The following is a 25362-nucleotide window of genomic DNA, read 5'->3' on the forward strand; positions in this document are numbered from 1 at the left end:
TATTATTCTTGGTATTTTTTCTGAATTTCTTAACTTCTGTTTTTCTGTTTGAGAAAATTATTTTGAATGTAATGTTTGGGTCACCATTCTGTGAGCATCAAATAGGATCCTATTATATAATATTTTTGTGTTGGGAACCAAAGATATTCTTTTGTTGAGGGAGTTTTGCTTTATTTAAAGAAAAGCCAAATCTCTTTGAAAAACAATTCATAAGTATTTGTGCCATATGTGTAAACTGAAGGTTTATTTTGGTTATTCTGATCCTAAATATCATTGGAAGAAAAGACAAAGATGACTGGACAGACAAGAATATGTGAATTAAAGCTTTTGTATTTTACTAAATAGAGGGACTCTAAATTCTAATGAACTTGATTTTTTGATTTTCCATTCCACATGGTAAGTTAGAAGAAGGAAATTAGTAGCAAGGGTAGGGTGTTTGTAGAGGCAAAGTGATGACAGCGGAAGAAATCCACTGCTAACTCTTCAGAAGCTGGAATAACCATACAAACCAGAGCAAAAAAACAATGGTGGGGGGGCCATTAAATGCAGGGGCAAATTATCTCTTTTAATATGTTCAGGGACATCATTGTATCATAGCTTAATGCTGTATTAAGTATAATGCTCTAATAAATGTATTTGTGACTAACCCAGATACATTAGGGAAAGATTATATTCTATTTAGTCTATACTGAGTAGAAAGTTTAGACATACAACTGCACAGATGAATGCTCATTGTGTAGTAAACAGGTTTGGCTGCTTCAGTTACTTGGAAAAATTATGGTCTCTTAAAACAGTATCAAGAAAAAAGGTATTTTATTGATGAGGCAAATAAGGGTTTATGTATAGAATTCCCAAATCAACCCATTCTTTCTAGCAGCAGTAACGTTCTAGATAGGGAATCTAACAGTTACATTTTAATACTACCTCTAATTTCTAAGTGGACAGTCTGTCAAGCCATTAAACCTGTGCCTCAGTTGTAAAACAGTAATAGTAACTGTTTCAGCCTGTCTCACAGTTAATGATCAGACCCTAACAAGCTTGGTTGTGTAAAAATGCTTTGTATGTAGATTTACTATGAGAACCAAGACACTGATGCCTTTTAATCACTTATAAGGATGCTTTCCTTTTCATATATGTCACTTGAAATGTATGTTCTTCACTAATGACCTCTGACTGAGTGAATCTCCTGAAAATATATTCAAAATTGTTTCTGAGTACAGTTTTCCAGGAGAGGTCTGTCTTTCAGACAATATGCAAAGGATTCAAAGAAATTAGGTACCACCTATGAAAGTAAGTAATCCTTAAACTATATCATTTAGGGGCTGTCCTGTGTAATGAGTCCAGAGTATCATTTAACTTCATCTACCCAGCGACATTTGTTTGGCTGCCTGGGATTATGGAAAGTATCAATAAGCATATGTAAATTCTTTAAGTCAAGACACAGCTGATAAGTTTGTTTTTTTACTTGTTGATTTGCATATCAAAAACTAGAGTGTCCCTTAAAATATTTTCATAGATGGAAATTAATTCAGAATGAATGCTTAGAAGTTGTGCCATGGATTCTTATAAGCATTTGTTTCCATATTAGAATAAAATCCTTGCACGCTGATGTTAGCATTGTTCTTGGCTGACATGGAAAGAAAGGGAAAAGCTGTTGAGATAAAATAGATTTAATGCCTAGACTAAAATACTTCCTTTAAAACTGTTTTTGCAAAATCACTGAAATACTCATTTCTTCATGTAGTAACTTTATTTTTAAGTAAGATAATTTTTACCTTGAAGAATATTTCAGTGTATTTCAGAATGTTTGCGTATGTTTTTTAAATTTTCTGAGGTATGTATATGTATTTGTTTCATACTTTCATCTTTCTTTCTTTAAAATGTTTGCTTAAACAACTTGCTTCTGATTAATTTGTGATACCAAAACACGTTTACTTTTATTATCTTCCCAGATTTATCCCTTCTTTCCTGCAATAGACACTCTTCACTGAAAACAACACCTTTCTTGAGAAATTTCTTCTGTCTGAAATTTTATTCATTCATTTAATAGTAATTGAGCTATCGCAAGAGGCTAGCCATAGCAAGATATAACAACTAGAAAGTAATTTACCACCCATGAATCCTTTCACTAAGCAGTCAGCTGTATCATTCATGTCACTTTTAAGTGGCATGCATCTTTTTCTATACATAGTTTTGCTCATAACTTTCCAATTTTTGGAATAGAATATGAACAACCCTCACCTCTTACCTTGCCATGTTATGCTCTTTTGTGTAACCCAGTCATCCTGAAAGTATATTAGTGCCTTTAATACTTCCCTTGTTTTCCTTCACAGAGTAAAACAACCTGTTAGTCTATTGTTTTAACACCCTCATTTAAAAAATTAGTGCATTAATATAATTCATAATAGAATGTGTAGGATTTTCCTTAACTCATTGAAATAAATGGGAAGTAACTCCTCAGGTAGGAGGTGTGTATTTTGTTTTCTTTGTGATTTTTTCGGAATAGTTCAGACCACAGCTGTCTAAAATGTCTTAGGATATCTGTGCCTTATGCATGAGTTGCCCTTAGGCACTCAGTAAATGTTTAAACTTAATTGAATGATTGTATCACTAACCCAGAATTAAAGAGCTAAATTATCTGAAGTTCTCTTTTAAACTTACTGTGATCATAACTCAGTCTCTTGAAGTTTTGTTTTTTTTTTTTTAATTTTTGTTTTGTTTTGTTTTGGGGTGGGAGGTAATTAGGTTTACTTACTTATTTTTAGAGCAGATACTGGGGATTGAACCTAGGACCTTGTGTACACTAAGCATGCGCTCTACCACTTGAGCTGTACCCTCCCCCGCCTTGAAGTTTTTTTTTTTTAACACAAAGAAATGATTAGAAAATCAAGACTCTTATAATCTAAAAAAATTATTAAAAAGCTCACATTTGTCTAATTATCTGCCCTTGAAAGTTATGTCTTTCATAATTTTTATCGCTTGAATGTTTGTGATTTTTTTCTTTTACCTACACGTGCATAAAATTTAGTTGTACCTAGAGTGCTAAATTTTTACTACTTGCATTTTATACTCTTGTTGTACTAGCTAATTTCATTCTTTGCCAGGGGATACTGAGTTTTAAGCAATGTCAAAATGTCAACTTCAAAACCAGGTTTTAAAACGTGTTTTTTCTCTCTTCTCTGGCTTCCTAGTTAAAAGATTTTGTTGTTTTCTTTCTCTTATAAAGGATTAAAATATTTGTTTTGCAGTTGTATTGTAGAAGTGAATTTTCATCAAGTAAGGCTATAACTTGTGACTAAATATGCTTACAGCAAATTATTTTAAGCTTTAAAGACACTTTTTCTCTTTGAACTGGACCCCCACTGGAACCTGTTCCAAGTGGAGATGTTCTGTATAAGTTTCACTTTGCCAGGGAGGCACGGTTTAGTCTTGTTTTGACCATAAATTATAGCATAGTGTTTCAGTCAAATGTGTGATCCTAGCTACTGTTGAAGTAATGGCTTTAGTAAACACTGAATATTCTTTTATCATTAGATATTTGTAACACAGGCAGTAATTATAACTCCATTTTAATACATTGTTCAATGGATGTCTAAACTTTCATCTTGACGTGTTTCTTAAACTATTATTAAGAAAATAGTGTTAATAGTTATTTTGCAGATGACAAAATATAAAATGATGTGTTACTAGCAAAAAGAAATATGTTTTCTGAAGAAGCCAAAGAACATTGTGACTGTAAATGGACACTAGTTTGTCTTTTCATACCAGTACTATGGAATAACTAGCTTTTATTTAAAATTAGCCCTATTAAGTCTTCAGTAGAAAGGAGATAGTAAAGAAAATCATTTCCTGTTTCCTTTCTCCCTATTCTCAGCATTCCAGTGTCTTATATTGCTTTTTTCTAAATCCTTTTGAATAATTTTAGTACATTTATGGATTAAATTATTTTCTGTAAATTATATCTGGGTAAATCTTACTCTTTTATTTTGGTTGAAACAAAATATCTAAAACTAGAGAGAATGTTTGAAAGTTTCTTAATGAAGTAAATTGATCTGTAAATTGAGCAGTAATTTATTACAATAGAATATGAATCTTCAACATAATTTCAAAAAATAAGTCTTGAATTGAGATTTAAAATAGTGATTTAAAATTTCATAACCCAAATTAACCTTACTGATGTCTAAGAATTGTTAACAGGTATACAAATCACTCATCTAATTTTTCATTTCTTTCAAGTGGCTTGTCTTCATTGCATTGTTTTATCCTTCATCAGTGACTGCTCTGCCAATATTATATGTTCTCTTCTTTGTGACAGTGCTCGTTGCTGTTTCCTTTATTGAGGTCTTGGTTGTCAGGAATAGGCAGAGCACGCAGTATGCTTTGTAGATTGTGGTGACAAAAAGGCATCCTTGACTTTCTGGGTCAACACTGACCAATACAACTTTCTGTGATGATATTCTGTATCTGTACTGTTTGGTAATGGGAGCCACTCGCCACATGTAGCTGTTGAGCGCTTGAAATGTGGTTCATGAATCTGATAAACTGAACTTTAAATTTATTTACTTTTAATTAATTTGGGTGTAAATAGCCGCATATGGCTAGTGGCTACCATATTGGACACTGAGTTCAAAATAACGAGATTTAATCAACGTTATTTGTTCTTATCGGTCATATATAATTTTGGTATATATAGCTTTTACATCACAAGTAACAGCCTTTTCACATTTAATGGAATTTTTATTAAATCTCAGTAAAACTGGAGAAAGAAAAACAGCAGTTCCAGGAGTCATGTTTGATTTGGATTCCAAGCCGCAAAGCCCAATTCTGATTTAATTGTCTAACTTTAGAATCTCACTGTAGTGGGGGAGCTGAAAAGGCTAGAGGTAATGTAAATTGCTGTCCTCTGATTTGTGACTTACACTTCTTACTGTCAGAAGCTTTCTAAGTGGATGAAATAATTTTGTACTTGTCATCCCTTTAATAAAAGAAAACAATGCCTAAAGACAGAGAAGCCCATACCTTCTGGGGGTAATCTGTATGTTTCTAATTATAATGGTTTAATTACACAAAGAATACTTACTGGGACAGCCTGGGGAGGGGATAAAAATGTTAACATTTAGAACTATAGTTTATTAAAGTCAACACTTAAATTGATAGAAATGGCTGTTGCTAAGCAATATAATGAGAATTAGTAACGCTTTTAAAGTCAAGACAGCTTGTAATAGAGCTGAAATCGAAATACAACATTCTTGATTTTGTGATCCATTTCATACTTGCTAAAAGAAAACAGTTTTCATTTTTTTGGGAAAAAAGTCTTTCTGAACTAAGTTGTTTTGCCTTTATTCATGTGTAGTATCAAAATACCCTTTCTTAAAATCAAAATGGTTCTTAAAATATTTAAATCACCGTAAGAAACAATTGTTTTAGATTCAAATGAATAAACATCAATCTGCATTTTGTTTTAGAAACCTAAATCAGTCAATTGGTATGGTTTTGTAAAATTTTATGTAATTTTATTAAGCCTTGATTGTGATTTTCTCATTGCTATATATTTGGTTTTAGTGTGTATTTGTTTTATTAAGCTATGGGTGTCTGAACTTGCCATTTTGCTGATTTATGCTTCCTAAAGTAGAGGGGCCAGTGCAGGGGCAAAAAGTTTGATGGCAGCAAAGTACTCTACAGTTAATATATATTCATGGTATCTTGAATTGAATGTTTAAAAATTTAGTTGTGTAACCTAGCAGTCATTGGTTTCATTTATGCTGCCAAAATTGTGGCACAGGGTGGCATGAGATAAACTTCCTGCCTAGTCCTTGTTGTCACAAGCGAGGTACTACCACTGCTGCTTTTGCTGTCTTCATGAAAGTAAGAAACTAATGCCATTTTCTCTTTAGTCAGAACTAACAAATACATACTATACTTACAAGGCTGACTTAATTAAAGGGCTACTGAAGGAATATGGGACTAAATAAATGAGACTTTAAGATTTAAAACAGCAGATTTAAAATAGAAAATTGAAGTTGAAGAGAAGATGGTGAGGCCAGATAATAGATCAGAAACATTATTTTTAAAGAAACAATTATCTTTAATAAAAAAGGTATGCAGATTCCCTGATATGATAAACAGTGAAAATATGAAAACCTTTGGGCTTAGTCAGGTTTGCTTTACCTTTGAGGGTGGGAAGTCAAGGGAGAGACAGGCTCAGCTGCTATTAACATCTCTGACCTAGGCTCCTATTTGACCTAAGTCTGTCTTGATGCAGCAGCACAGGCCAACGAGGAGGCGGTGTCATTTCGCCGTGAACGCAGCACATTTAGGCGCCAGGCAGTACGGCGCCGGCACAATGCAGGGAGTAACCCTACCCCTCCTACATTGCTCATCGGATCACCCCTAAGGTATGGTATTTTAAAATTCCACCAAGCTTAGCATGCATGTAACAGACCTTCTAACCTGTTCTGTCACTTGCAAGAAAGTGTTTATTAAATAGCTTTGTTTTTTTCCTTCCAGTTTCTCTCCTATACCTGTAAGCTGTTTAGGCTTTCTCTGCATGTGACCATGAGCCTATTGCACTATGCATGTCTTACGTTGCATTATTTAAACAAATGATCTGGTTGGTTTAGCCAGTTTTAAATCAGAAAAATCACTTTAGAGCAGTTATAAAAATGTAGAGGCCTTAAGTCAGCTCTTCATTTTTTTTCCTACTCCAGATTAATAGTATTAATGCAGCATTGTTCCCCAGCATCTTGAACAGTGCTCAGTGTGAACAAATACGGACTGATGGGTGAGCTCATTGAGGAGGAACAGATAACTGACCTTAGCTTGATGAACCAGTTTGATTACTTTATTTCACTAAAATGTGATATATTTTGAATTGCTTGAATATGAATTGCCAGGACCTAGTAAATGACAGGGCACTAGAATATTTAATTTTTGGTAAACTATGGTTAATTGGGGGTGTGTGTGTGTGTACATGTGTGTACATTTGTGTTGAATTTCTCAACCTCTATAATATACTGAACAAAAACTTTAAATTTTTTCCAATATTCCTAATTAAAAAAGGATCTATTTATAATCTTGGGCATAGTTTTTATCGAAATTTTAGTAACTTTTTTATTCTCAATTGTGTTAAATCTTAAGAGTCTATGACTTCAATTAAAAACCTATTCAAAAGTCTTGTGCTTTAAGAATATAAATATGGACAAAAATACATGTACTTGCTTAAGCAGTGCATATATTGTTATACCATATACTTTTATTAATCTCTGTCCCAAAACACCATTACCCACATTATTTTCCTAAATTTTAATTTGAAATTCAAAAGGGAGAACATTTGGTGAAGTAACTGATGTTGAACGCATGGAAGGTTGGAAGAGAGAAATCCCTCCTCTGTTAAAATCTTACTCAGGAGAGTAGCAAAATCCTTGTTCCTTTAAAATACTGCTTTATTCTATATTCCTGGGATTTAAGTCTTGATTATTCTTCTAGGCTTTACATTACAGTCAGGAACTTTATCTTTCATAGGTCATGTTCCTAATTAATCCTGCCGTAATACATAATTTATAAAGTGGAATATGGATTAGTTAAACCACTGTTTAAAATATAAAAATGGGAGTACAACTGATGAAAAGAAACATTTGGTCTGGAAGCTTTTTCTGAGCACTTTTGCTTTCTGTGAGCCCTCCTCTTTTATTTCCTTTGCTCCCTGAACTAACATTTTTTGTGTGATGGACTTGGGTTGTAGTCCCAACCTGCAGAAAGAGTTCAGTATTTCATTTTACTTGATGTATTTTGTGTTTTCTAACCCCTTCTTTTTCCTTTTGAATAATACTTGCCATAGACATTTTCTCTGCTTACCTTCTCACTCCATGTTGATACTTAATTCTTTTTTTAAAATCTCTTTTTAGTCTTAAATCCTTTCACTCTCTGGATCTTACTCACCAAACAAATGTAGACAATTTTCTTCCCTCTTCTCTGCCTGGTGGAATATTAAAGAACTGTATTCTAACTCCAGTCAACCACATAGGATTTATCTATGTTCTTCTAAGGTTTTAAATATATCACGATTCAAATGAGGATATGGCATGAAACTTATTTGTAAATGGCTCACATTAGGATTTTTAGAAAGTGCTCTTCCAGTAGTCAACATGTAGATTTTGTTAGGGTTCCATGATACTTCCAGTACAAAGATTGCATGTATCTTAAGTAGACTAATCTCATTATGGATGAAATAAGATAAAATTTAGCCGTGAGGAATTAGGGGAAACACCAATTTAATAAAATCATCCTTTTTAATTGCAAAAATATTCAGATAAATTATAGTGGTATTAATTTTCAGTGTGAATTATGTAATGATAATCTCATCTTTAGACAAATGTAGCATGGTCATGCAAAACTTGAAAAACTTGTTTGTCAAAAAAAATGGAACAGATATGATAATACTTCAATTATACTTACTCTATAAATATCAATTAAATCTATTAGCTTATTTTAAACTTTAATGAATAGTATAAGTAATCGACAGTCTAAAAAGCAACTTGGTAAAATGTGTGTCTCTAAGGATTGGGAGTGAATTATCAATTTCCTCTCAAAGAGAATTTGCATGTATTTTTTATGCTTGTTAGGATATCTTATTTCAGAATTATTTTTAAAGTTATTTTTTTTAATGTTATGTTAGCCTTATAGGCCCTTGTTAGTTCTTCCAGTTACTAGAGATAAAAACAAAGATGAGTATTTAAAATGTTTATACTATTAAGAGTTCTGTATTTATCAACCTAAATATGATACCTTTCAGAACTCCAGTTAATGGACTAGAATGAGTATAACCCATCAGTGCATTTGGGAGAAGGGAAAAAAACTTTACTTAGATTTTTTTTTTTTAATGTGAGATTGAAAGATCTATAAGCAAATAAGGTCATAGTAATGACTGAGTCCATGATTGGGAATTCATAGGGGCCATTTTGTGGTGCTCAGGAATGAATCCACCAAATAATTGCTGTTTGGTGTTGTGTTCAAGATGTTCCTCAGGATCTGAAGATTCATAGCAATAATGTGATCATACTCTTAGAGTTTATTTTTTAGTTGGGAAGATACAAAGATGACTAACAGTATAAGGCAGAACATGTCAAATACTAAGTAAGTGATACAGAGGAAGGAAAGACCCATGACCAACTATATTTTCCTATTGTTTAAACTGAAAAAGCTATCTAATTAATAAGATTGCATGTCAGTGATGTTATTGAGAACTGATAGTTAGAGACTTAAATATCTACCTTCTGCTGTGTTGTGAAATAGTTGCTGCCTTTTCTGAAACTGGTAGTTTTGATATGTAATTGGTACTATGAAAAAGATTAATTCTTGTCAATTATTAGTTAAAGTGAAGGACAGCCCTCCAGGAATATTTTCTTAGCAATTTCTGCAAACATAATAGGCTTTTTCCTTGTTGAAGGAGTTTTGAAAATTTGAATTCAGGGGACATAAATATTTTATGTCTAGCTTTTGATGTTCAAATTCTTGACATTTACAACTTCATAGATTTTGTCTAATTTTCTTTGTTTCTTTATTCTGGAGTTGATTTTCATGTATTGCCTAATATTTTGAAAATCTGTTATATATTTGGATATGTTGAAGATTAGTGTATTCTTGAATACATGCACATTAAAATACATCCAACTACTAGATAGCACCTTTGTTTATGACTTTAATTGAAAAAATAGATGGAAAATGTATTGAGTATATATTATAAAATTGTGTCTTCTGAATCTGAAGTGACAGGGTACTTGAGCTACTCCAAATTTTCTCCCTTGTGAAATTTTGATAAGGTTATGGACAAGTTTAGATAGTTTCTGAGGAAGAGTTACAGATGATAAGTCTGTTTTATACAAACATATATGAGTTTATCCTAAGATCATCTCTTGATTCAGTTCTATTGTACAAAGGTTCTACTCCAAAGAAGTTATTAAATGATTACTTTTATAGCTATGACTTTAAAAATTAGTGCTGGTAAGCATTGACAGGTCAGCATTTTTACAGACTTGATTTTTTCATATGTTGCATACACTTTTGTGCTCTGCTTAAAGTATATAGTTTTCACTGGCTCTAAAAGAAGCCTGAAAAATGTAGGTAGTGGTAATTAATAGGCCTTTCTGTGGTGGAAATATTTTGTCATCTGCTCTGTGCAGCATGATAGACACTGACTGACTACTAGCTTCTGCTCACTCTGGTGGCTGTGGTAGCCATGGTCGCCACCAGCTATGTTACGTGGCTTTTGAGCACTGAAATATGGTTAGCATGACTGAAGAACTAAAATTTTAGTTTTTTAGTCACATGTGCCTAATGTGTTAGACACCATAGTTCCAGAGTGTATTCTGTTGCCGTAACCACAGGGTTAAGCAACGTATGTAGTTTTTTCTACTTAGTCTTTTATTTTATGGTTACTGTTGATCCTTGAACAACACAGGTCTGAACTGCATTGATTCAGTTATTTACCTACTTCTTTCAGTAAAAAATACTACAGAGTGACATGATCTGTGGTTGGTTGAATCTTTGGATGTTGAACTGTGGATAAGGAGGGGCCTGATAAATTATACCTGGATTTTTGACTCTGGAGAGGGTTGGCGCCCTAACCCTTGGCGTTGTTCAAGGGTCAGCTGTACTTCAGCTATCTCTTCACAGCCTGCAGCAGAATAATTTGTTGTTTTGTAGATGTCCGAGAAACCACTGCATTAAATTCAGAGGATTAGAGACAAGTTGATACTCAAGAAAATGATAAAGTTACAGAATAAGGCTATTCTAAGTAGCATTCTTTTAATTCCTAAAAGATCTGATAATTTTAGTAAAAATGCAGAGTTGTGTTGAACATCATGTAGAGAATGACATGTAATAATTATACTCAAAGTGTTTTCATGTGTTTTCATTAGTTTAAATTTGAGTATTAAACTAAGAAAATTAAAATTCATAGTTTTAAAATAAAAATATAAAAATATAAAATAAGAATATAATATGCTTTCTTAATTTTGCATAATTTAGATAATTTTTATAAATTTAATAATAAATTTATAATTACAAAATACTGAGTATTTTAAAATTTTTTATAAAGTTTAGAAAAGATTGTAATATGCCTTGAGAAATTACTAGTTTCCAGGTTATTTTTAAGGTTTTCTAAAATGATGGGTTGTAATAAAACCTTGATATGAATTGGAAAGGATAATAACAAAATTCATTAAGGGAACATAATTGTTGTTAAGTAACCTTGTATATAAAGCCTGTGGCATTATTTCAGAAATACGTAGTCTTCTCATAGAAAAAACACATTCTATGTTCATTATGCTTCTTCCAGCATCTCAGCAGTCATTTTCATTTCACTTGATTGAGTCAGTGCTTTTTATTCTGGTTTTCACTAGTTTGTAATTTTCTTTTGATTCAAAATTGTCAAATGCAAAATTGGTTGCATTTGATGAAGATTCTTTGGTTTTCAAGTGCATAGAAATTTTGTTTTAATTTGAAGAACAGTTCTAGAATAATTATATCAAGGTTATAAATAAAAGTATATATTGAACTGAAGAATAGGTTTTATCTGTGGGAGACCAGCTACAACCTACATATATTTAACGTATTTGAAATTCTTCTTTGCTGCCTTCTTTTTCCTTATGCTAGATCTTTGTTGACTTGAGGTGGAAAGATGGCACAGATTGGTTAATTTACATACACATTAAACTTTTTTCTATATTCATTACCATGAATCAGATTTCTAAGGACCAGAATTTTTAAGCCAGCAGTATAATCTGCATATTTTGCAGTTCATTAGCTCTTTCTTACATTGAAAGCGGTTTTATTTTTTTGAAATTAGTTTTCTGTATTGACTTCTAGCAATTTGTTCCTCTCTCTTTTCTTCCCTGTAATGTCTCCCCAATCCATGTTTTTTCCTAGCCTTCAAGATGGTCAGCAAGGCCAGCAGTCCACAGCCCAGGTCAAAGTCCAGTCCCGCCCCCCTTCCCAGGCTGCAGTGCTCAGTACTAGTGCCTCCTTGCTGGTGAGAAATGGGAGTCTCCACTTAGAAGCATCACATGACAATGCATCTGCTGTAGGCGGCAGCAGTTTGCACGATGAACTTGGTATGCAGGCCTTATGTAATCTTGGTGATATAAAACTTTGATGTAACAGATAACGGGTAACAATGATTGCGGTTCTTTCCTGAGATAGAAACTATGCATAAGAACACTTTTTATAGGATTTGCCCTGTGTGAGGAAAATCTGATTTTTGCTTGTCCCTTTTCTGTTTCAATTTTTTTCTCTACATTTTCTTTTGAGCGTGTCTGTTATTAGTAGGTAGTTAAAAGCACTAATAAATGTTCATGCTTTAGTGTTCTTTTGTACTGATTTGGACATTTCTATTATTTCTTGGCATTTGTAACATGTGGTGAAATGTTGAGTTTTAAAAATATTATTATTATTATTATTAAATTATTTTGATTAAAACGTAATTCCTTTGAATTATCTGAATGTGCTGCAGGAAAGGCAAAAATACTTTCTAATGGTGTGTTACTGTATAATCTTTCTTTTAGGTATTCTGTATGCTACTTCAATATCTATCATCTGAAGTAGGACTTACTATAATTCTAAACGCAGTACTCTGAGGACATCAGGGTTCTATATTAATAACAAAAATGATTTTATAAAGTTTTTTCTTTTTCCTGTTAATACATCTATAAATATAAAGTTATTAAGTAGTTAATTTTCAGAGGGGTGGTATAATATAAAACCTCAGTGATGCATATCCACTTGATTATCAATTTTGCGCCTTAAAGAGACAGGATTTCATACTACTTTGGTTTCTGTTTCTCTGTACAGATCAACTTTCTTGTGCTCAGAATGCAGGTTAATAGTAATTTAAGTAAATATAATAAGGAGATCTTTTTATTCAAAAATACACACTTGAAAATACTGTATTTGCTTACTATGATCTTGTTTATCCATGTTATAACTGTCTTTCATTTATAAAGAGGATAATCCAGTTGATGCTTCGACTAGAAGGATATATGATATAGGATGCCCAAATTAGGCATAATAAAATTTCATACACTATTTATTTGTTGACCCTTTTCTCATTTTGTAAAACTCTTCAGCTATAGAGAGAATTAATAAGTATTAGATACGCATATTGATGAAAATAATCATCTTTAGCAAATCTTATAGAAAGTTGAAAATGGTCATCAGATATATTTATACATTAGAATGTATGGTGATTTATAAATAAAGTGAGAAGTCAATAAAGCAGTTTAATTTTAAAATGCTTTTGAGTTTGTAATTTGAAGAGGCAAGAGAGTCTATAAAGAAGGTGTTTGAGAGCGTGAGGTAGACTTCAATTTAGTTACTTGCTTTGACTGAAAATAGTGTTACTTTTTTAGTTGCAAATATATTCAGTAAATAGTATCTTGTTACTGACATTTCTCTTAGGTTAACCCAAAGTTCCTGTGAACAGAGGACTTGTCAATTTGTGAATGTAAATTACAGTCACTGTCACCATTGTCCATTGATGGTATGGTAGTAGATTAGCTAAAATAAAAGGCTTAGTTTTGATCCATTTTGGATTTTTAAACTTAAGTGAAATCAAGAATAAATTGAAACAGTAGGTGATTTTCCTGTGTAAAGATTCTTAATTTGCTCAAAAACTTGCTAAGCAAGATTTAATTATAAAGTTCTGTCCTGAAGCCACATGCAAATTATTGAGACTAATATACATGTCAACTATCTCAATAGTTCTGAGGATAAAAAGCCTCTTCTGATTGGAGGTGACTTTAGCATCTACTGGTGAATATTCAGGATATTCTCTTGACATTTGGATTTTATTTTTTGTGTTAACTGCCTTCTAATAGTTTGTTCTTGGCCATGTGGTAGTTGAAAGCTGCCAAATTGAATGCTTAATAATAATTAGCACAAGACACACAATCAGTGGATGGTGTGTATCTATTTGTTTCATGGCATGTAGGGTTGGCCACAGAAGATTCTAAAAATGAACTACAGCTGAACTTGGAGGAATTGGTAGAGACACTAATTTTTATAATATAGCCCACTAGAATATTTTTGTTGCATAGTTTAATTATCTATGTGATGTTAATTAACAGAAGTAACATAATTTTGTGTGAATGAATTTGGGTACTGTATACTCAAATATGTTAAAGTTAGCCATGACATTCCATGAAAGTGTAGAGTACAAAGGATTGCTTCCTTCCAAATTTAGTTTCTTGAATTGAAAATTTTAAATGTGAAGTTTTTACATGTGGGAGTGTATACCATGTTTATACTACTTTTTTATCTGAAGTATAATCAATTTACAATGTGTTAATTTCTGGTGTACAGCATAGTGATTTATTTATATAGATGTGTTCCTTTTCGTTATAGGCCATTACAAGGTATTGAATATAGTTTCCTATGCTATACAGTAGAACCTTGTTGTTTATCTATGTTATATGTAGTCATTAGTATCTACAAATCCTGAACTCCCAATTTATCCCTCCCCACCCTCTTTCTCCCCTGGTAACCACAAGTTTGTTTTCTATGTCTGAGAATCTGTCTTTGTTTTGTTTTGTTTTGTTTTTTTAAGATTCCACGTATAAGTGATATCATATGATATTTTTCTTTCTCTTTTTGGCTTACTTCACTTAGTATGATGATCTCCAGGTTCATCCATGCTGCTGCACATGGCATTGTTTTAGTCTTTTTTATCACTGATTAGTATTCCATTGTGTGTGTGTGTATATATATATATATATATATATACCCCACAACTTCTTTATCCAGTCATCTACCCATGGACATTTAGGTTGCCTCCATATCTTAGCTATTGTAAATAGTGCTGCTATGAACATTGGGGTGCATGAATCTTTTGGAATTAGAGTTTCTCCAGACATATGCCCTAAGTGGGATTGCTGGATCACATGGTAAGTCTATTTTTAGTTTTTTTGAGGAATCTGCATACTGTTTTCCGTAATGGCTACACCAAATGACATTCCCACCAATAGTGTAGGAAGGTTCTCTTTTCTCTGCATCCTCTCCAGCATTTATTGTTCGTGGACTTTTTAATGATGGCCATTCTGACTGGTGTGAGGTGATACCTCATAGTAGTTTTGATTTGCATTTCTCTAATAGTTAGTGATATTGAGCATTTTTTCATGTGCCTGTTGGCCATCTGAATGTCTTCTTTGGAGAAATGTCTGTTTAGGTCTTCTGCCCATTTTTGAATTGGGTTGGTTTTTTGTTATTGAGTTATATGAGCTGTTTGTATATTTTGGAAATTAAGCCCTTGTCAGTCGCATTGTTTGCAAATGTTTTTTCCCAATCCATAGGTTGTCTTTTTGTTTTGCTTATGGTTTCCTTTGCTGTGCAAAAGCTTATAAGTTTAATTAGGTCCCATTTGTTTATTTTTGCTTTTATTTTTCTTGCCTGTGTGGACTGCCCTAGGAAAACAGTGCTACAGTTTATATCAGCGAATGTGTTGCCTATGTTCTCTTCTGAGAGGTTTATGATGTCTTATATCATGTTTAAGTCTTTAAGCCATTTTGAAGGGTTTTTTTCGCATATATATATTTTTTTACTGAAGTATACTCAGTTTACAATGTTGTGTCAATTTCTGGTGTACAGCACAATGCTTCAGTCATACGTGAACATACGTATATTTGTTTTCATATTCTTTTTCACCATTAGTAACTACAAGGTATCAAATATAGTTCCCTGTGCTATACAGCATGAACTTGTTGTTTATCTGTTCTATATATATATCAGTTAGTATCTGCAAATCTCTAACTCCAGATTTATCCCCTCTCCCCTAGTAACCACAAGTTTGTTCTTTATGTCTGAGAATCTGTTTCTGTTTTGCAAATAAGTTTGTTTGTCTCTGTTTTAGATTCCACATGTAAGTGATATCATATGGTATTTTTCTTTCTCTTTCTGGCTTACTTCACTTAGAGTCACATTCTCCAGGTCCATCCATGTTGCTGCAAATGACATTATTTTATTATTTTTATTGCTGAATAGTATTCCATTGTATAAATATACCACATCTTCTTTATCCAGTCATCAGTCCATGGACATTGAGGTTGCTTCCATGTCTTGGCTATTGTAAATAGTGCTGCTATGAACATTGGGGTGCATGTATCTTTTGGAATTAAGGTTCCCTCTGGATGTATGCCCAGGAGCAGGATTGCTGAATCATATGGTAAGTCTATTTTTAGTCTTTTGAGGAATCTCCATACTGTTTTTTCCATAATGGCTACACCAAACTACATTCCCACCGTCTCCAGCATTTATCGTTTTGAACTTCTGAATGTTGTCCATTCTGACTGGTGTGAGGTGATACCTCATTGTAGTTTTGATTTGAATTTCTCTGATAATTAATGATATTGAGCATTTTTTCTTGTACCTATTGGCCATTTGTAATTCTTCATTGGAGAGTTGCTTATTTAGGTCTTCTGCCCATTTTTGGATTGGGTTGTTTGTTTTTTTCCTATTAAATTGTATGAGCTATGTATATATTCTTGGATTTATTTTATTTTTGGGTATGGTGTGAGAGAGTGTTCTAATTTCTTAATTTACATGCTGCTGTCCAGTTTTCCCAACACCACTTACTGAAGAGACTGTCTTTTCTCCCTTGTATGTTCTTGCCTTCTTTGTCTAAGATTAATTGACCATAGGTGTATGGGTTTATTCTGGGCTCTCTGTTCTGATCCATTGATCCATGTATCTGTTTTTTGTGCCAGTATATGCTTGAGTGCATACAAATGTTTGTATGTGTCTGCATATACACATAGTAATTGTCTGTTTACTTTTAAAGTAAGCAAGTAGCGTTTTTCGATTAAAGGAAACTTGCAGTCAGGCATTGTTTAATTCCAAGCTTAAGTTTTCCTTAACTGTGTTTTCTACATTTTTACTTTGTGGTCATAATAGATAACCACATCCATTTTCTGTATTAAACCCTGAGAATCCTTATTTTTCTGTTGCATTTTAACTAGCATTTCAAGATTACCAGGTGGCATTGGACATGGTGGAAAACTTCAGTGAAGATGGATGGTATATAAGAATCTTTTTAGTAGCTTATTCAGCAGAAGAGAGTGTGTTTTCATCGTCTATATTCAACTTGCATAGTTGTTCATCATAATTAATTTTAATTTTAAAAACTGAGTTATAAGTATCACTTAGAACGTGACTGGAAAAATTTGGATGGTTTCATTTCTTATTTATAGACTTCATTTCCGTGCATACTTAGTTTAAAAAAATTATAACAGATAAGTTTTGAAGTTAACATTTTGAGAAGGAAATTACTCTCAAAGAATTTCTTAAATCCTTCAGTGTAACATGTTCTTTTTTTAAAAATCACATCTTAAAGGTAAATTTTCCTGTAAAAAGAAACAGACTTTGTTTAACTTACTTATTTGCAGTTGATTTCATACTATATTCTGAATTAAACTGCAGTTACACTAAGTAGAACAAGCTGTGGCTTAGTGCCCAGATAAGCCACACAAGAGACTCTGAAATCAGGTGCCTTAATGCTTTATTTTATATCTATTAAGCTTTTTCTGTAAAACTTGGTAATCACTTCTCAGTATTTATGTTCATCCGAGCTTCTGCTTGTAAATTAAGGCTAATAAATTGATGCAATCATGAACCATTCCATTATAGTTGATAGTTGAACTCTTAATGTGTAACACAACACCTCAGGGGAAATATTCTAAGTAAGATCAGATAAAACAGGAAAATTTAGTTGTTTTTTAATGCATATGAAATTAGTGGTGGTCAGTGGTGAGGATATGTTGTGAAAAGTATATATAAAATTATTTTTGTGTGAAAAATAACAAATATAGGTAAGAAATGAGGACAATAGAATTTTATGTTTATTAAGACATAAATATAAAATATAGTAATACCATAGGTAGTGTTCCTCGAATTTGACTTTCTTAATTTCATTAATGTATTAGAGGTTTAAAAAGTGATGAATGAATTGATTTTTCTAAGGTTTTCTTTTGTTTCATTACTGTACATATATTTACAAAGAAGGTATTCTTTGAGATAATCCACTTTACTATAGAATTAACTTGAAAATGTGGTCAGTTCTGGAAAGAGACTTGAAGGAAATATGACAGCACCCTATTGTCCTCATTAAGCAGTTTATAGTAGCAATGCATTATTAAGCAGAAATAAATTTGGAGACTTTAAAATTTTTAACTTTAAAACACAGAGACTTAGATGACCTATAATGTTTTCAGTGATTTTTACCAGTTAGTATTTTACAAAAGATTATAGATTTTATGGGCTACTCTGTAATCAGCTATGAGCTGGTTTACCTGGCTCAAACCAGGTTTGAGCTATGTCGTTAGGTACATTTCCTCATTACTGTAAATACAAAGTCAAGATGCCTTTAAGGAACCTTGGAGTGTATATTTTGATCTCCTCCATTACAGTAGATCATTTTCATTCATCTAAACAAAAAAGTTTATATTCTTTTTTGCAACAACTTTGATTTTGTCTTTTATTGTTGTTTTTGAGTATAAATTCTATTTTTTGTAACTTTTTGGGGGGAAGGGCCACTTAAAGTATATATAAGTGAAAGTAAAATGTTTATTTTTTGTTGAAATAATAAAAATGCTTCATTATCTCTAGAAGGAAGAAGTGTTAAGAGTTTAGGGGGATATATTCTATTTATACTTCTTAGTGTAAAAGATGGGAAAAGCACATTCTAGTTTTAACAAAAATGCAAGTAGAAATATTGGAAAATATAATGAAGAAAATTGAGTCGTTTATAATCTCATCACTTAGAGATAGTGACTATTAACATTTTATAATTTTTTCCTTTCTTTTTTAATGTCCGCATGTATATACTTTTCTAAAACAGAATTGGGATCATGTTGTATGACTTTTGCATGACTGTATGAGTTTTGCATCCTGTTTTTTCCACTTAGCACATTTGAACATTTACTTATATTCTTTAACTTGTTTTTAAGTGACTGCAAATATCACTGAGATCTATTTGAAAGATAGTATAGAATCGTGGACTCTAGAGTGAAACTTCCTGGCTTCAAATCCAGGCTCTACCATTTACTAGCTGGGTGACCTTTGACAAGTTATTTTCTCTACTTGTGCCTCGGTTTTCTCATGTACCAAAGAGGGGGCAATGATAGTACTTAGTAATAGTACTAATACTAAATAGTAATAATAATAATAATAGGTTTTTGGTGTGGATTATATCTATTAAAATATCAAAGCAGTTAGAACAGTGCCTGGCAGTAGTAAGTCAATTACAAAAATAATAATTATTATTAACATTATTATTTGTTATAATTTATTTAATCAGTTAACTAACCCCATTGTTAGTCGTCAGGATGATTCCTGATATTTTCTGTTGTAATAAACACTCTGTTGAACATCCTTTACACGGATGTTTCTGTACTCTGTGATTATTTCCTTAGGGTAACCACAGTGAAATGGAATCATCTGTCAAGGGGAAACATTATTGGGACTTTGATGTATACTCTTAATTGCTTTATGAAAAGCTTGTACCAGTTTATACTTTATCTGGCAGGGTTTGGGAGTGTCTGTTTTATCCCCATAAGTATTAAAATTAAAAATAAACCTGGACACATTTTGTTTTATCTACTTTAACCCTCACTTCCTAGAAATGCTTAGAAGTTTATCATTGTTGCTATGGAAAGACTGCTAGCATATTATTTTTTAAAGTTTTGGACACCTGAACTTCTCTAGGAATGTTACAGATGATAACAGGGACTAGTTGAAATATCTAATTTGTTTCTTGCTAGTCTATATTGTAAAGATTGAAGCACTAGATTAATTGCTTTCTAATATTAACATTCTTAAGATTCTAAATTAAAGTTGATTAGTATGTGCATTAGTTAGAATATAGGTTAGAGTCTGTAATGGAGAGGCCTGCCCTCCCCCATCCCCCATCAGTGACTGAAATAAAGGAATTTACATTCCTCTTATGACCGTCTGTTGGGAGTTGTCCCTAACAGACAGGTTGGTTCTTTATCTTCCGGTATGGCTTCCCTGCCGGGGCCATAGGGACTGCTCCTCTCAAACAGGAAAGCAGGGGGAGGGGAGGAGACTAAAAATTGTGAAGGGCAGCTTGTGTGTCTTTCAGATTGTGACTTGGGAAATGTGCCTGTCACTTTCTCTTACCTCCCATGGGCTCATACGTAGTCACATGGCAACCTCTAGCTGCAAGAAGCTGAGAAATATCTCTAAGCAGATGGAGAGAGACTCAGCTGAAAATTCAGTAAGGTTAAGGTCCTATTTTTAAAAGGAATAGGAGAAGATGAATACTGGGGGTCAGTCATCAGTCTTTACCACAATAAGAAAATAAACACTTCAAATCAGTAAGATAAAGATCAGTGAACTAGAGAAATTTAGAGTTGAAAGAAATACATGATACAAGTGGCTTGCAATTACAGGCAAGCAGCTCAGCTTTGCTCATTTTTAAAATTGCAAATTAAAAACAGGATTATGATGTTTTTCAACTGTTGAATGTGTAGTTATGTCCACTGTTAGAAAGGGTATGGAGAAATAGACAGCTGAAAGTTTGAACATTTTTGGAGGGCGGTTTAGAATGATAGACCAAAAAAATACCTATATATTTTAACCCACAAGTTTCACAAACATGCAAAGATATATGTACGTGGATATTCATTGGAGCATTGTTTGTAATTTAAAAAAAAATTATAAACAATCTAAATGCCTGTTACTAGAGAGCCCCTGGTGATTATTCATCAACATAATATAATTTTCAGAACTTGGTATGTCTGTATTATTGACATGAAAAGTTAAGCTATTTAGTAAGCAAAAGAAGTAAATTTTAGTAAGTGTGTATTAGGAGAATGAGCCATTTGTCTTGGGACAAAATGTAGGTAAAAGGGTTCAGAGGAACACAGAAACTGGTCTTGGCAGTGGCTGTCTCTGGGGAGTGGGGGAACTTTCTTCATTTTGTATATTTAGTTTTGAATCTTTTGATGCATCATATTTTAAAAATGAAACACAAAAATGAAACAACAAACGTCACTCACTCTCCAAAGCCTTGGTTGGTAACTTGTGGGAATTTCACTGACAGATGCTGTCTCATGCTCATCCTTCTACCTGACCAGTATTGTTTTCTTCTTTGTTTTTAAATTAATTTTATTGACATATAATTTAGACATGATAAATTACATCCATTTAATATGTACAATTTGGTGAGTTTTAATAGATGTGCACACCTATGAAATATCACAATCAAGATACAGAAACATTTCCATCATTTCAAAAGATGGTGCCCCTGTTGCAGTCCATCCCTCCTCGGCTCCTGGCCACAGGCATCTACTACGTGCTTTATCATATTATGTTTTGCCCTCTTCCTAGAAGTTCATATAAATGCAGTCACACAATACGTGGCCTTTCGTGTTTAGTTTTGCACTTACCATGATGCTTCTGAGATTCATCATATTGTTGCATGTGTTAGCAATTTGTTCCTTGTTGCTGAGTATTTCATTGTAGGAACTGTATGTTGTGTATCCATTCATCTGCCAATGGACAAAGTTTGTGGTGCTTCCACGTATTGGCTATTGTGAATAGAATGTCTAAATTATTTTCAAAAGTAGTTCTGCATTCCCCCAGCATGTGTGAAAGTTCAGTTGTTCCCGTTCTTGCTGACATTTGCTGTTGTTGGCCTTTTAAATGTTAGTCCTAATTGGTGTGTAATGGTATCTCATTGTAGCTTAAATTTACATATCTCTTATGACTAAGAATGACAGAATCTTTTTTTAACATTTTTTTATTGAGTTATAGTCATTTTACAATGTTGTGTCAAATTCCAGTGTAGAGCACAATTTTTCAGTTATGTATGAACATACATATATTCATTGTCACAATTTTTTTTTCACTGTGAGCTACCACAAGATCTTCTATATATTTCCCTGTGCTATACAATATAATCTTGTTTATCTATTCTACATTTTGAAATCCCAGTCTGTCCCTTCCCACTCCCCTACCCCTTGGCAACCACAAGTTTGTATTCTATGTCTATGAGTCTGTTTCTGTTTTGTATTTATGTTTTGTTTGTTTGTTTTTTTAGATTCCACATATGAGCGATCTCATACAGTATTTTTCTTTCTCACTTCACTTAGAATGACATGCCCCAGGAACATCCATGTTGCTGCAAGTGGTGTTATGTTGTCGGTTTTTATGACTGAATAGTATTCCGTTGTATAAATATACCACATCTTCTTTATCCAGACGAATGATAGGATCTTTTGACGTGTTTATTGGCTAGACATAGATCTTCTGTGAAGTGTGTCCCTGTCCTTTACTCACTTTTAAAATTGTTTGTTTTATTATTGACATATAAGAGTTCTTTTTATATTTTAGATAAAACTAATTTGTCAGATATAAATTATAAATACCTTCTCCCATTCTGTGGCTTTTGGGGGGGGTGGTTTATCTAATCATTTGTAATTGTCAATTGTTACGGATTATTTTACCAAAAGATAAGGAGGACCTGTCCCTTTGAAAGTAATACGCCATGATGAAATTCTACCAGAATATGTAGTTGTACATTCACTTCTGGAAGGTTCACCTGATCCAGAGATTAGACTTAACAGTGAATTAAGGCATGTTGTGTTAAGTCAGAACTGGAGAGCAGTGACCATAGTAGTATGATACATCAGTATATATATATCTCTTTCACTTTTACCAAGCAATAGAGTTATCTGTCTTTCCTTAATGAGTCCTCAAAAGCTCTCTTCTAAACCAATCTCTTTCTTTTCATGCCTGCCTTTTTTCTTACTCTTCTCCTGTTTTAAAAACCTAGCACAGCATTGCACATTCTAGGAAGAAGGACTGGTTCTCAATATTGAAACTTTAAATTGTAAGTAGCACAGTGACTTATTTTCCATTTAGTACAAAAGTTAAAGAGGGTTTTAGAGGACTAAGGCTTTTGGTCTAGGGCAAGGTTTAGCTAGCTATGGCCTGGAGGCTAAATCCAGCTTGATGCTTGTTTTTGTAAATAAATATTTATGTTACGTGTTTTATGTGACTGCTTTCACGCTGTGATGGCCAACTTGAACTGCTGGAACAGAGACTATCTGACCCACAAAGCCTGAAATATTTATTATCTGGTCTCTTACAGAAAAAGTTTGCTGACCCCTGTCTGGGGACCTATAAGCAACAGTAAAATGAGTTGTTTCTGGGTGGAAACTCATGTTTCCTCAGAGACTTGTAGACACCACCACCATTCGTGGTAATAAGGGGGTTGCTATCCAAGAAATTGGAACTTGTCAAAGCCTTCTCTCTTAAAATTGTAATATATTCATTGAGAAGGCATTGTGAACACAGCACTCATCGCCATCAGAAAAAGGCACTTTCTGTAGGGTACTTAAGTTAGTCACAAAGATGTATGTAGTCCCCCTGTAGTCTTCTAGAAACACTTGTAAAGCTGCCTCCCTTGTATGTCTCTCTTTTTGCTCTTGCAGCCCCCCTCCACCCTTGTCCTAAGAGTAATGCTAGAAAAATGAGAAGTAAGCAGTGTACCAGGGTTAGCTTGGAGAACACAGAATGAATGGGGGTGAGGGACAGGTCTAAGGAAGGAAATCATCTAAGAAATTTGAGACCTTCTTTGTTGATACCGGGAAGATGAGAAAAACCCTACGGATGATTTGACCTTCTAGTAACCACCGCTTCCTAAGATCACAAATAAAATGAGAATGGCATTAAGAATGCAGTAAGAATTTCTTACAGTCTTCATTCATTTGGCTTTGTGCTATGTGGCAAGGGTTTTTATTGATAGGACTAATTAGAGAATCTCATTAGTATCCTTGTCTTTTGTCAGTGTTTATTTTGAGCTTGTCTGATCTATCACTCATGGCTTGTAGGGAAGGATGTCAAGTGTCCTTTTTCTTTAAGTCACTATTCAATTTACTCATATTCCTGTTGTTCAGCACATTTATTGACCTGTGGTTATTTGAAATTCTCCTACCTCAAAAAAATATGGTTTTGTGTAATTAAATTTAATTTTTGTAGATAATAGCAATCATTATTGAATATTCAAAACAGAAATACCAGATACTTACCTTTTTTCTTTTATCTTAAGAGGTGCTATCTCATAACCAATATCATTAAGTCTGAAATTCCAGTCTTATTTATTTTGTCAGAAATTAATGTTTTCTTTTAAAATCATGACAGAGCCCTACTATTAGATATATTAATTATGACCTGGGAGTTGAATTATGATGAGATAGATGACTTAGTTTATAATCATAATTCATGTGAGGAGGACATAGTTCATTGATACGAAAATAGAAAGTTCTTTCTTCCCAATTTATGTTTATTAGAAATAATTAATATTTAACTTGAAGTATTTTTCTTAATACCAAATATTCTATTAAAATAGGATTATTAATGAGGGCACATTTACTAAAGATTAACTGATTATGGTTTTACTCTCAAATGAAATATATGTAAAATTGCTATATATGAACAAGATTTGTACAAATTTAAGATATTCTTAATTTTTATAAACCGATAGCAATATTTACTTATTTTTGTTTTGGTTATTTTTGAAGATGTCTTTAGTATATTATATTTTATTAAAATGCTACAAAGTTTTTCACTGAAACTTTAAACACTTTTTGGTGTATTTTTTTTTTTTCTGAGCTATCTTCTGAATGAAATTTGTTACTTCTGAAGTGCTATCGGTTGCCAAACCAAGAGATACAAAGAGGGCATAGAATCTGTTCTTTTGATAGAGTTAAGTTGGAAATACACCATGAAAACTTAATACAAAGTTAGTTTGTTCTGACATGTGCCATGTATACTTTTAATGACACTGAAGGTGTTTGTAAAGTTAGTAGGAAGACAAAAGCTTCTCAAGGGGGAAGAAAAAGGCACAGTTGATATCATGCACTTTTGTTGAAATTATGGCTGCCCTTTTCTTAAACATGTTTTATGTCTTGTTTAAATTTCTAAATTTTATTACTTGTTAGTCATTGGTTTGTATGCATTCCGAGTTGTAGATTTATGTAATAGTAAAACTACTCAAGTTTTCTAGCTTGCTTTCTGTTTAAAAAGCTTTTGGGGGGAGTTTTTTTTTATATAATGTACCTATTTCATATTAGTTTTATACTAGACATCTATACATAAAAGACAACATAGTTGTATTAATGACTTGATCTTCTTTTTATTGTTTCATTTGAAAATTACAAAGAGTTTTTAGTTGATTTCAGTTGGATATAGATATTTGTTATTTTCAGTATCCCAAGAATAGGACTTACATTACTAAAAATCCCATGAAATGTAAATACGCAGAATATAGTCCAATAATTTAAACTCTATTGA

General features: G+C 32.8%; 1 protein-coding gene across 9 annotated transcripts in view; it reads left to right on the forward strand.

Annotated features, from left to right (window-relative positions):
- PCNX1 (pecanex 1) overlaps positions 1-25362 on the forward strand; it is a 181097-nt gene that overhangs the window by 66930 nt on the left and 88805 nt on the right. For 6 of the 9 annotated variants that reach the window (XM_072963331.1, XM_072963329.1, XM_072963334.1 and 3 more), the window contains exons 7-8: positions 6263-6395; positions 11926-12110. The exons of 2 other annotated variants lie outside the window; for them this stretch is intronic. In XM_072963331.1, the coding sequence (XP_072819432.1) occupies positions 6263-6395; positions 11926-12110 (318 nt within the window). The remainder of the gene's footprint in view (positions 1-6262; positions 6396-11925; positions 12111-25362) is intronic. One more of the 9 variants, XM_072963330.1, reaches the window with a different exon arrangement.

This window comes from Vicugna pacos, chromosome 6, assembly GCF_048564905.1.
Source record: "Vicugna pacos chromosome 6, VicPac4, whole genome shotgun sequence".
Taxonomy (NCBI): domain Eukaryota; kingdom Metazoa; phylum Chordata; class Mammalia; order Artiodactyla; family Camelidae; genus Vicugna; species Vicugna pacos.